Source organism: Malaclemys terrapin, chromosome 2, assembly GCF_027887155.1.
Source record: "Malaclemys terrapin pileata isolate rMalTer1 chromosome 2, rMalTer1.hap1, whole genome shotgun sequence".
Lineage (NCBI taxonomy): Eukaryota > Metazoa > Chordata > Testudines > Emydidae > Malaclemys > Malaclemys terrapin.
The window spans coordinates 228,601,766-228,615,236 of record NC_071506.1 but is presented as its reverse complement, the minus strand read 5'-3'; the positions used below and the strand labels follow the sequence as shown (position 1 = coordinate 228,615,236).

General features: G+C 39.1%; 1 protein-coding gene across 1 annotated transcript in view; it reads left to right on the top strand.

The window, feature by feature from the left end:
• LOC128831324 (dynein axonemal heavy chain 11-like) overlaps positions 1 to 13,471 on the top strand; it is a 58,554-nt gene that overhangs the window by 1,739 nt on the left and 43,344 nt on the right. The window contains exons 3-8 of the mRNA XM_054017635.1: positions 117 to 339; positions 6,181 to 6,297; positions 6,389 to 6,475; positions 7,191 to 7,349; positions 9,036 to 9,119; positions 11,344 to 11,502. Coding sequence (XP_053873610.1) covers positions 117 to 339; positions 6,181 to 6,297; positions 6,389 to 6,475; positions 7,191 to 7,349; positions 9,036 to 9,119; positions 11,344 to 11,502 — 829 coding nt within the window. The remainder of the gene's footprint in view (positions 1 to 116; positions 340 to 6,180; positions 6,298 to 6,388; positions 6,476 to 7,190; positions 7,350 to 9,035; positions 9,120 to 11,343; positions 11,503 to 13,471) is intronic.

The following is a 13,471-nucleotide window of genomic DNA, read 5'->3' as shown; positions in this document are numbered from 1 at the left end:
ATGCAAAAGGTAAGTAATCGTAATAGAAATTAATTTTAAAGCTTGTTGTACATTGGATCACATTCATTTAAAAAAAGGTTTTCAGGGTTGAAATCTTATTTTCTTCTCTTTGATAGTCTGACTGACCTAGAAGAGTTCATAAAAGTGACAGATACTGGACTCAAAAAAGAAGTGAATGAAGGAGATGATAATCGACTAATAGAAATCATGGGGCATCTCCTGGCTGTGAGAGACAGACAGGCATCTACTGATGAGCTCTTTGAACCTCTAAAAGAGACTATTACACTGTTGGAAAGCTATGGACAGAAGTTGTCAGACCAAGTTTATGTCCAGTTACAGGTATTGTAGGATTAAAAATAAAAAAAGAATACTCTGTACTTACGTATGTATATGCCCCCCAACCATTCTATCTGAGCATTTCACAATCATGTATAATTTATAATTGCAGTCACTTTCTTCCCAGCCATAGGAAAAGTAGCTCTTATTAAAATTTTAAATTATTTGTTTTCTTTGTGTGTGAAGAACTTATTGAGGGGAAAACCAAGTCAGAGAACTTTTTGCAATTAGTTCTGAACAGAGTGAGGACCATAGTCCATTTTTGCCACCTCAGACTGAGAGTTCCATAGACTAGGTCCAGCTCCTGTGAAAGTTCTGTCTCCTGCACTTGGAAGCCACCCCCAGTAACTGGCTTTTCATGGTTCCAGTGAAATATGGCTATTATGATCACGGCTGGAGAAGGAGCTTCTCAGGCAGCTAGGGCCAATCCCATGAAAGACTTGGAATATCAGGACAGAAACCTTGCACTGAACTGTGGATTCTATGAGGAGTCAGTGGAGTGATGAGCTCATAATGGTCTGTGTTGATAAATAGGCTATTGCATTTTGTACCATTTGGAACTTTTTCAGGTTGTGTGGCTTCAAAGACAATCACGATTCAAGTGGGGAAGGGATAGCTCAGTGGTTTGAGCATTGGCCTGCTAAACCCATGGTTATGAGTTCAATCCTTGAGGGGGCCATTTAGGGATCTGAGGCAAAAATCTGTTAGGGATAGTACTTGGTCCTGCTGTGAAGGCAGGGGACTGGACTCAATGACCTTTCAAGGTCTCTTCCAGTTCTATGAGATAGGGATATCTCCATATAATAAAAAAAGGGTTATATATGCAGGGGTCACTGTAGCAAGGTCTGAGGCTGATAGAATGAGGTGCAATCTTCTGGTCAATTGCTGATGGAAATTGGTGCTTTTTGCTACCATGTTAATTTGGGCATCCAATAGCATTGAGTATGAAAAGACTCCAAGACTGCAAACTAGGGCAGATGCCTTCGCTATAATATTCCTATTATTGAGGGCAAGTTTTCCAAAGAGCTTCCCTCTTCCTACCAACATCTCAGTCTTGTCTAGAAAACTTTGAAATTTAAATTTGAAATTTCTCTTGGGAGTGGGGGGGGGGGGGTTGAGACAAAAAGGAATTTGCATAAAATATTTTAAACAGCATTTCATGCACAAAATTCTGAGTTCTAAAATGGTCTGGAACAGCATGTGAACTGCTTTTGGAAAGAGAAGTTACTTTTGTAGAGGTTTATAGTGAGATCAGCAGCTAATATATAGGCAATACACATCCTGTTTTCCAAAACTCCATTTGGCTTGTCACATTTATTTTTACTTGCATTTATGAAATGCAGTAGGGGGACCTCTTTGTTACTAGTGAGTTCTTAGCACCCATGACTCATCTTAGGGTGCGTACCCCCTCTGTCTGCCTATTGGGGAGTCAGAAATTCATCTAGAAAGCATTTCAAATACTTATCAATAACAGTCAACTTTATCAGCAATGTCTCTGTGTCTATTCCTGGGGGAATTCTGCATCACAGCATGTGCACCGAATTCATGTCCCCTGTAGATTTCTTTGCTTCCCCGCAGAAAAATTACTTCTTGCAGCTTCCCTTTGCTTCCCCATCAGAACCGTCACATGCCCCTCCCTGGCAACACAGGCAGGTTAGTTTGGGCACCTGGAGCAGCCAATAGAGATGTAAATCACTGCCCGAGATTGGGGGGCTGTGCAGTTAGGTGTGTGTGTGTGTGTGTGCGTGTGTGCGTGTGAGAGAGAGAGAGAGAGAGAGACTCGCTCTGTCCCTGTCACTTGCTATTGCAGCAGGCTTGGCATGGAGAGGCAGGGCTTCGGGGTGTTACTGGGGAGATAGGAGTGGGACATGCACTATCCCCTCAGGCAGAGCAGAATCTAGCAGCCTGCCTGCTTAGTGAATTGTTCCCATTCTCTTTGTGAATTCCCTGAGCAGTATAAAACAGGTGTAAAAGTTTTAAGGCTCCTTTACATTGACAGAGTGATGTAAAGGACAGTCCAGCCTTATAAATTCTTATGTTGCTTTCATGATTAGAACTGATCTACATTTTTGGACTGAAAAAATTTCCTATCAGAATATGCTCCATGAACTGTTTGCTACTGACCTTTCTGGAGATAGTCAGTAGCCAATATAAATTGTGAGTTTGTTTTAGGGTGACCAGATGTCCTGATTTTATAGGGACAGTCCTGATTTTGGGGTCTTTTTCTTATATAGGCTCCTATTACCCCTCACCCCTGTCCTGATTTTTCACACTTGCTGTCTCTGGTCACCCTAGTTTGATTCCCCAGCCCTCACTTGCTCTTCAGTTGCCTGTGATGTAACACTGAGCACATGGCTGCATATATTTGTTGACTAATAACTAGAAATAAAGGGTCAAACCTAGTTACATTACTGTTAGGCAAGCAGGTTTGGGGATTTCCTCCAATGTTCCCCACTCTCATTCTCCATCCATTGTATTGTAGTTTAAATAAATTACCGAAATAATTGAAACCAGAGTGATTATACTGTATTATTTTGACAAATAAAATATGCAGAATTTTGCAGAATTTTATATTGTGTGCAGAATTTTTAATTTTTTGGTGCAGAATTCCCCCAGGAGTAGATGTGTCCGTCCCAGACAAAGGTTACCTTCACTTCCTTGCTGAGGCTAGGCAGCTTTCTGTGTGTGCTTTTTTTATAGCAGCTTTCATCTGTCCCTCTCTCTCCCAGCACAAACAAAACTGCGGCCAGCTGCTGCCATATCTTATCCAGCTTTTGTGCCAGCTTCAGCCTCTCAGTCACGGAGTGAAGCATCTCATTCCCTTTGAGCTCTGTTTGATTCCTACATGCAGTGCAATGCAGGCTTGAAGAACCACATGCTTAGGCTGCCTTGGGTTTGTCCCTGAGCCCAGAGCTGATTCACTGCTGGCTGTGTCCCTGCTGCTATTACCATAGCCAATTGGTGCTCATGTCACTGTGTGCTGTATCTTCTTCCCAGGAGAGCTTGCCACAGGAAGTTGAGCCTGCCATTTCTCTGCCTACCTCCTGTTTGCTCATTTCCCTCCCACCAATGAGAGGGCCAGGACCAGCTTTCATAGCACTGTCCTTGTTTTTTGGAGTGGGGTTTCCCACCTCCCCAGAAATGTAGCAAATTAATGTTTTCCACTTCGATCTGGCTGCCAAACGACAGATAGCCTGTGTTTCTTATAAAGGGTAATGTGTCATTGTTCTGCTAAGAAGCTCTTGCCTAGAAGGAACTAACATGAAAAATTAGCAATCTGGAACTCATATTTTCCTCAAGGGTAGATCTTCCATGAAAAACTGAAAATTAACTTATTAATTTTAAAAGAACTTCATCTTGTCTTAATTGCATTTACAGAAGTTAATTGTTCATTGCCCTATTTGCTTCAGCTGAATGCACGAGTTTTAGCTACACTTAATCACTTGACCCAGTGATTCCAGCATCACAGTTACAATGTTTTCATTACAGACTACCAAATCATTGCATTATCTTATTGACTCATTTCTGGAAATTACTGTTCGTTATACTCTTCCCCTCCCCCTCTGCCCCTCACCCCTCCATATCAAACTTCTCAAGATCTTTTGTTGTGATAACTAGAAGTCATCAACCAACTACTGTTTACTTGGTTGCTGATTTTTATGGATATAACTTCTGGAAAAAACTTTCAAATGACTAAGAACCATCAAAGTTGTGTACACAGCAAAAATATGTAACCATATGATCTTATTCTCGTTAACTTCATCCTCTTCCTCTCCAATACTTTCTTATTCTTACTTAATCATAGGACTGGAAGGGACCTTGAGAGGTCTTGTAGTCCAGTCTCCTGCACTCCAGGCAGGATTAAGGATTATCTAGATCATTCCTGACAGGTGTTTGTCTAACCTGCTCTTTAAAATCTCCAATGACTGAGATTCCACAACCTTCCTAGGCAATTTATTCTAGTGCTTAACCATCCTGACAGTTAGGAAGTTTTTCCTAATGTCCAACCTAAACTGCCCTTGCTGCAATTTAAGCTCGTTGCTTCTTGTCCTATCCTCAGAGGTTAAAGAGAACCATTTTTCTCCCTCCTCCTTGTAACAACCTTTTTATGTACTTGGAAACTGTTATCATGTCCCCCTTCAGTTTTCTCTTCTCCAGACTAAACAAACACAATTTTTTTTTCAATCTTCCCTCATAGATTGTGTTTTCTAGACCTTTAATCATTTTTATTGATCTTCTTTGGATATTTTCCAATTTGTCCACATATTTCCTGAAATGTGGTGCCCAGAACTGGACACAATACTCCAGTTGAGGCCTAATCAGTGTAGAGTAGAGCAGAATAATTACTTCTCATGTCTTGCTTACAACACTCCTGCTAATACATCCCAGAATGTTTGCTTTTTTTTTGCAATAGCATTACACTGTTGACTCGTATTTAGCTTATGATCCACTACAACCCCCAGATCCCATTCCACAATACTCCTTCCTAGGCAGTTATTTTCCATTTTGTATGTGTGCAACTGATTGTTCCTTTTGAAGTGGAGTACTTTTGCATTTGTCCTTATTGAACTTCATCCTACTTACTTCAGACCATTTGTCTAGTTTGTCCAGATCATTTTGAATTTTAATCCTATAATCCAAAGCACTGGCAATCCCTCCCAGTTTGGTATCATCCGCAAACTTTGTAAGTGGCCATTATCTAAATCATTTATGAAGATATTGAACAGAACTGGACCTGGAACTGATCCCTGTTGGACCCCACTTGATCTGCCCTTCCAACTTGACTGTGAGCCAGTGATAATTACTCTCTGGGAATGTTTTTTCCAACCAGTTGTGCACCCACCTTATAGTAGCTCCATCAAGGTTGTATTTCCCTAGTTTGTTTATGAGAACATCATGTGAGACAGCATCAAAAACCTTACTAAAGTCAAGATATACCACATATACTGCTTCTTGTTATCTATTTGTTGCACCATATTTCAAATTAGATTAATTTTTCAGGGCAGGGATTTCACGTGTGTGATTGTGTATGTATAGCATAATGGGCCTTAATCCTGACTAGACTGGATCTAGACTGTTCTCAGTGATACCTGATGACAGAACAAGGAGTAATGGTCTCAAGTTACAGTGGGGGAGGTTTAGGTTGGATATTAGAAAAAAACTTTTTCACTAGGAGGGTGGTGAAGCACTGGAATGGGTTACCTAGGGAGGTGGTGGAATCTCCTTCCTTAAAGGTTTTTAAGGTCAGGCTTGACAAAGCCCTGGCTGGGATGATTTAGTTGGGAATTGGCCCTGCTTTGAGCAGGGGGTTGGACTAGATGACCTCCTGAGGTCCCTTCCAACGCTGATATTCTATGATTCTATGACTCTGACTGCACTATTACTATAGTATAGCCCCTGAATGGCCTCTGAATCTCTGATATGTCGAGACAATGAGAGTTCACTGCTCCAGTCACTGTGCAAGAGGTGCCCAGTACCTAATAGATTAGGTTTTATGTGATTATACTTAAATCTACATGGAATAGCCTAGTGAAGTACATTCTAGTTATTCTGTATTTTCAGAAAAGTTTGTGATTTATTGTGCTGCAGCTATTAAAATCAATCCTACCAAGCCACTGCAAGGAAAAAACCCTGCCACATCTAACTTACTATTATAATGTCCTACGCAATTTCTTTGTCCAAAAGAGCTGAGTTGTGAAATAATAATGAAAGTTAATTGTTCCCTGAATATTAGATAGATTTGGGGGTCATATCAACAGTTTGTATAGATGGTTTCTAAGTGATCTATTCTGCTGTGTGAAATGTTAAAGGTCTCATATGAGATAATTTTACATTGTTCAACAGGAATTGCCTGAAAAATGGAATACCACCAAAAAAATTGCTGCGTCTATAAAGCATGAAGTGGCTCCTCTTCAGACTTCTGAGGTCACGCTGATCAGGAAAAAATGTGCTTCATTTGATGTAAGCCAAACTCTGAATTCAGTTTTCTAACATGTTTCCGATGAGAATAAGATCATTGACATAATTTATTGCCTGTATTTCTTTTCATCAGGGGAAGCAGATAGAATTCAGAGAAAGATTTAGAGTGGAAGCTCCCTTTTGCTTTGATGCAAAAAATCCGTATGTACTTCTAGATAAGGTAATGGGAAAATCACAGAAATGCACATTTTCCTAGAAATCTTTTAGTATAAAATTAAAGTTTCAGTTTATGCATTAAAATAATTGCACATTTTGTATTTGACATGGAACCAATAGAGCTTGAGATTTAACTGCTGTATTTCTATCTGTAGCTCTTAAAACCACTACCAAAAACATATTGCATTTGTTTTTTATTTTTACTGTGTACTTGCATGTTCTATTAAAAAGTATTAGTGTGATGCACTTTTGAATGCAATTTGTACTATGTATTCTTTTTGAAGGAACATGCAAGCATACTGTACCATATAATACAAAATGCATACAAAGGTGCATCACACTGATACTTTTATATATAGTACCATTTCAGGTTTTTTTTTTTAATTTTTACTCAGTTCGCAGAACAACTTTATACTGATAATGAGAAAAGTGACTTGTTCAGAGCGGCAAAATTGTGTATTTATTACAAGAAATAAAAAAAACAATGATACATTAAGTGAAATTCTACATCCCTATATTTTTGTGTATATACGTATGAAATATAAATGTGCATACTACCTTGTAGTCCTTTGAAATATCAAAGACTGAAAGTGAAACATGTAACATCTCTACAATATTTGCTGCAGGCTTTTGGTTTGATATACTGATCTCACTGTCATTCTGAACTTAGTGGTACCAATTTTATAATTCTATTCATGAGTGTTCTTTTCCTCTTCAAGGAAAATCGAGAGCTTGAGGCATTGGAAGAAGAAATGTTACAAATGCAGAAATCTGCAAATCTTTTTGAAGTGGTTGTTCCAGATTACAAACAAATGAAACAATGTCGCAAAGAAATACGGTTGCTCAAGGAAGTGTGGGATATTAATATTTATGTTACAGTAAGAGGTTTTATTTGTTTTTTAAAGGCACATTATAGCTCTGGAAACTATTCTAAATGCACTATCTGAAGGGTTCCTTGAAGCATTCATAGTTTTATTCTAAAGGAAGTTTAAAAGCTAAGTTGTAAATGTGGGAACTTTTTGTTGTTTTCAATTTTTAAAAATATATATACCATCTTTTTATAACTAGAGTATGAAGATCAAAATATTGCTATTCTCAATTTTAACTACTTCCAAAATGCTCGCATTAAAAAACAAAACAAAAACAAAAAACCCAAATCCAAAACTTTAAACTGAAGGGAAGATTGTAAATACATATCAGTTGCCTAAGGAATAAAAAGAAACATTGTTACAGAAGTTTTTGTTTTTGTTTTGATTTCGGGTCTTTTTTTAAAAAGACAGACCAAAAATCCAGAAAGCAAGAAAATTCAGTGTTAGGGTAAAGGAAATGCAGGGTTAAAACAAATATGCATTGCAAAGTATGGAAAGAAAGAGTTTAAAATACCAAAACAACCTTAGCTCTGCCTTCAGATCTCTGCACCCTTCACACGAGCAGTGAAATTCTGGCACCATTGAACTCAATAACAAAATTTCCATGGATTTCATTGGCACTGGGATTTCACCCTATGTGTTAATGACAAAAGTGGCGGTAGCACAGTTACTGTAGTTCACATACTAAAACACTTTGATAGTCTAGCAGGGGATAGGGTGACCAGATGTCCTGATTTTATTGGGACAGTCCCGATTTTTGGGTCTTTTTCTTATATAGGCTTCTATTACCCCCCACCCCCTGTCCCGATTTTTCACATTTGCTGTCTGGTCACCCTAGCAGGGGACCCTGGAAGCTGGGTTCATCTACAACCCTGTTTCCTTTTGGTATTTCACCTGTGGTTGCAGAAATTTTAAACCATGTCCAGAATGAGTTATGCAGTAAAAGATATGTAGCCTAACCACAAAGGTATACGTTTCATTTGCCATCTCAATGGATAGTAAAATAGGGAGAAGGCAGAGTTATGTTGTACTAAACACATTGCATATTGTATTTTGTGTGGTATCCATACTGTATATTAAAGCAGCATTAAATCTGACAGGTTATGTTGTAAAGTTAAAGAGAAAACCAGTGAGGGAAAATGTGAAGCACTTACATTCAGTAGATACTTTCATGTTACGTCAGCCTTGTAAAATTCTACTCACTCCAAGAAAGTGGATATTTTTTTCCTAAAACCAAACGGTCAGTGTTCTGTTGTTTTTCTTTCCCCATTAACATGGTAAAGGATAGGTGAATAGGTGTGGGTTTTTTTGTTTGTTTTTGGAAGGTGTGGTAAGTGTTCATGGCAATTTCAGGGCTCTCTGTTTGTATATCCTATCATATCTAGAAATGTAGATACAGTGCTATGTGTATATAATAAATGTATATACATACATGGCTCTACTGGCGTTATCAGAGACTGAAACTTAAAATGGCTTTAATTCCTGTTTTATGTTTTAGCCTTGAAGACAATGGGTTATTTGGTGCAGTTTGGGATGGCAGTGGTGGTGCAGGCTTGAAAAGTAGAGATACTGTTTCAAGAACTTGGGCTACCACTGGATGATAGAACCACCCATCATATCCATTTATCTATTATATAGCAGAAGCTTGTTTTCACCGACTGTTGTTGACACTTTTATCTGTACTTACTGTTTCAGAGCAACATTGATGATTGGACTAAAACCCAGTGGAGACAGATTAATGTGGAACAGATGGATGCAGAGCTCAGAAGGTTTGCCAAGGCAAGTTCCATTGCTGTCTATTGCTGCAATTTATCTGTCTTCCTGCCACCCCTTTTTCACTTTCCCCACCCACTATCTGATGTTTCAGATTATTTGTTGCTTTTGTCCAAACTGAACATTCTGGAACTCTTTTTTTTTTCTTTAAACCTTTTTATCCTTCTGGCTTAGGTTCCTCACGCTGTGCATGTATATGGTAAAATCTCACTGTCACTTTTCTGAATTGAGGCAGTCAGAAAATATAAAGAAGATGGGGCTCTATGTGGGGGCTTCTGCAGATGAAAGCCATTAGTCCAGAGATCAGTGGAATTTCCAGGTGTTTGTTCTGTATTTGGACAGATTTTGCTAGTCCAGGATCACTGAGAAGTCTGTTGGAGACTTTCACTTGTAGGGGGAAGGATATCTTTTGAAAACATGGAACTTCTTCCCTTAAAATATTAATAATGGTTTCCTGATGGGAGTTGTACAAAGGAGAAGGCAATAGTTGTATAGAACATGGGGAGATTGGATCAGAAACAGGAACTGAGATACCAGGAGAATTGGCAGGACCATCTCGTACATCAGTGGTTCATGGGGAAAAGTGAAAGAGAGGTCTCTGTGGGCATGGATCTCCCCCCAGACTGGTTTTACACCGAATTAATTGGACTTCAGTGGAGGTACTCCTGACTTATATTGGTGTAAGTAACAGAAGAATCAGGCCCATTGTGAATTTCTCTTAATTTTAAACCATGGTTTTAAATAAATAATGTCCCTCTAATCCGGACAACTGCTACACACTACATGTATGTCACATTCATCACATCTCTGCATGTACCAAAGATTTCCAGTCTGTTGGAAGTAGTTTCTTACATGCAATGAACTAACTTATAAAAATATTAGACCAAGATCATAAGAGCCATAATAAAGGAGAGAGTTCTGATTTAATCAGAATCTTTTTATATTCACTGTGTAAATATATTCATTTATTTAATTTCAGTTTATTTAAAACTGGTTTATCCAGAGCTCTAGGTTAATCTACAAACCTTTTCAATAAAACAATAAAAGTAACAACATGGACCAATAACCCAACTAAAACCATCCATAATCTTGTCATAATTAAGACCCCCATACTTATGTACAGAAGATACTCCCGGGGGAATTCTGCACCACTGCGTGTGCACATAATTAATGAGCTGCACATATTTTAAACTTTTTTTGTGCTCAGAAAAAAGCTTTTGCTGGAAAGTTTGCTACAGTTCCACCTTTTTCCCACCAGAGGGCGCTGTGGTGATAGACCAGAGCAGCAGCTCCCGGGCAGCTAGGGAAAAGAAAGAGCCTACCTTCTTCACAGCGCCTGTCGGGCCAGGTCATGAGACAGGGGCTATGAGGAGACAGACAGCGTGGGGCTGCTGGGGGTGAGGGTCACACACAAGGGCTCATAAGGGCTAGTGGGGGAGGGCAGACTGGGGATGAATAGGAGTGGAGGTGCAGGGCCATAAGCGGGGTGGGGGTGAAGGACCACATAGGGATGGAAGGAGTGGGTGTCTGAGTGGGGTTGGAGGGACATGTGGACAGGGGGTGCAAGGACACATAGGAGTGCAGGGACACCTGGGGAGAGGCTAGGGGTCAGCCAGGGGCTGCATGGGAGAAGCTCCCTAACAATCCCTCCCCGCCCCCCAAAAAACCCTGTTCCATACTTTTCCCACTTATACCCAACAACCCTCCAAGTTCACACCCAGATTCCTTCCGAGCAATTACTTCCCTTTCCCTCAGCTCCTCCATTACCCCTGACTCCCCCAAGCCTTTGCACTGCTTCTGAGGAGTGCAGGAAATACGGTTCTGCATTGTAGTTTAAATGAATTATTACTCAGAGTTCTGCATTAATATGCCTAGTAAGGAATCTATTTTAAAAACATTTCCTGAATCTTTTTTTGTTGTCTGTATTGTTATAGACATACTTGCTGACAAGTATTTTGAAATAAATGACCAAAAATAATTGAAACTGATGTGATTATATTGTGTTATTTTGACAAATAAAATATGCAGAATTTGAAAATGTGCACAGAATTTAAACTTTTTGTTGCAGAATTTTTAATTTTTTTGGCACAGAATTCCAACCCCCCCTCACCCCCCCTAGAGTAGGAAGAGAAGTTTTGGAAATGCATTTTTTTTTACACTATCAAGAAGATGAATGGTGACTATGATAGTAGCATGTAACCATGACCATTATTTTTATCCTGTTTCCTAGGAAGTGTGGTCATTGGACAAGGAAATTCGCTCCTGGGATGTATACATAGGTCTGGAGTTAACAGTGAAGAACCTAATGACCTCACTGAGGGCAGTAACAGAATTGCAGAATCCTGCAATAAGAGAAAGACACTGGCACCAACTCATGAATGCAACAGGTGTAAGTATCCAACAACAAACAATGTTTTCTCAAGCCATCAGTATAGTGGTACTTGGTGGCATCCAGTGTATAATTAAGCTAGTGGTGCCAAGAATGAAGGAATGAAAGGAGATGCTTGGTCTCCGGGATCAGTCAAAGCATATCCTGCTGGCGCAGAAAGGAGGGTTTTGGATTCCTCAATTCCTTCTGTTTTGAGAAGTGACTTCACAGTTTGGATTTTTCCTTTTGTTCTAGCACAATCTTCTGAGGTTAAACCTGGCTGTCTAAGTAGAAGGTTTGTCAACTAGATTTGAAGGGAGGGTTTGATTACGGGAAGGGATGATCTCTTTTCTGTGTGTACCGTGTCCAGTACAGTGGAGTCCAATCCTGATTGAGGCTGTTATAAATATTTACAAATAAGAGGCAGCTGAGTGCTGCATTCGAGAAGCTCCAGAAAACAAAGATGGGAGGTGCTGTAAGATGCCTTTCCAACTCTCAGAATAAGTATGGGAACAGTGTCCTGGAGCATTCTGGCAGGATTAAAATACCGCTAATAATTATTGTTAAAAACAAAATAATAGTAATGTGGATAAAATGTTTCAAGGTTGTGATAAAGCCACAGATTAAATGAAAAATGCTAGAGAGAGGGAGGGATGCAAGTGAAATTTATTTATTTTATTTTTTTGAAGACACACACAACTTTTCATAGCAAAGGCTGAAAGAACAGGAGGGTGGATTGTGGAGCTGATGCTGGATAAGACAAAAAAGAGGGAAGCTGGTGTAGGAAAAGGGTTGTTCATTTTACATAAATGTTTGGGAATAGAGCTGGTTGAAAAAGGAATTTCACACACAAAAAATCAAAATTGTTTTTATTTCATAGGATTCAAATGGACCAACTTTTTGGGTTGGGGATTGTAATTTGTCATGACTTTTTTTCCAAATTTTTATAGAATTTTCAGCAATTTTTTGAAAAGGAAAAAATAGAAAACTGAAAAAAGATGCTAACTTTTTTTTATGTCTAACTTCACTGAAAAACAAAAATAATTGAAAAATTTAAATATTTGTTTCACAATTTTTTTAACTTCAATAGGAGGCCATTTTTGGAGGAAAATTTTTAAATGGAGTAATTTTTCAATTAGCTCTAATTCTGAGTATGCATGACAAGACTTCTGAATTAGAAACATAGATGATGAGGGCAAAGTATGATTTGGCTGAGGTGACAGATTTGGCTAAATCAAGACAACTGGAATATTTAATAAAGAGCGTTTAGAGTCCATGAAAAAAATGGACTTACCAAAAGAGGAGGAGAGGTGACAATATGGGGAAGGGAAAATATAATTTACAGAGTATTTAATGCAAGCAGGCAACTTCCATTGGTTTTAGTGGAAGCTGCACAAACACATCTGACTTTGCCTCTTAGGTCTTGTCTACACTAGTACAAACGAGGGAAGCTTTTAGTTCATGCCTGCAGCATCCACACAGCGGAGTTCCAACGCAGCACATTGGTACTCACTGCTATTCACACTTCTGAACTGTGGGGCGGTGTAGACGTAGCTTTTGTCTCCAATCCTGAAAAGATTTACTCATGTGCTGGCATCTATGCACTATAAGTACTACCATTGACTTGAGGATTGCTCAGTTTCCTGCCAGTTCACTCAAACAGTATCTATGCACTGAGTTCAATGGTAAAAATAGCCACGAGAGAATTATAGCTGTGGCTTGGGTGAGGATATTGGTTCCTGAGGACACTTAAATCAGATTCTCTGAAACCTCAACATAGGTGCTGTTTCTTTATACTTCTTGAAATAGTACTACATTGAGAATTGCACCACATTTACAAACCATAAAAGCCTGGCTTAAATCTTAGACTTTACAGAACTCTAATTTTTCCTAACATCTATATTAGGAGACGTTTTTGAGATTATGGGCAGCAAACTGTTCCTTACATTAAAAGCCTATGGATTGCTTCAGCCATACTCCACTAGGGAAT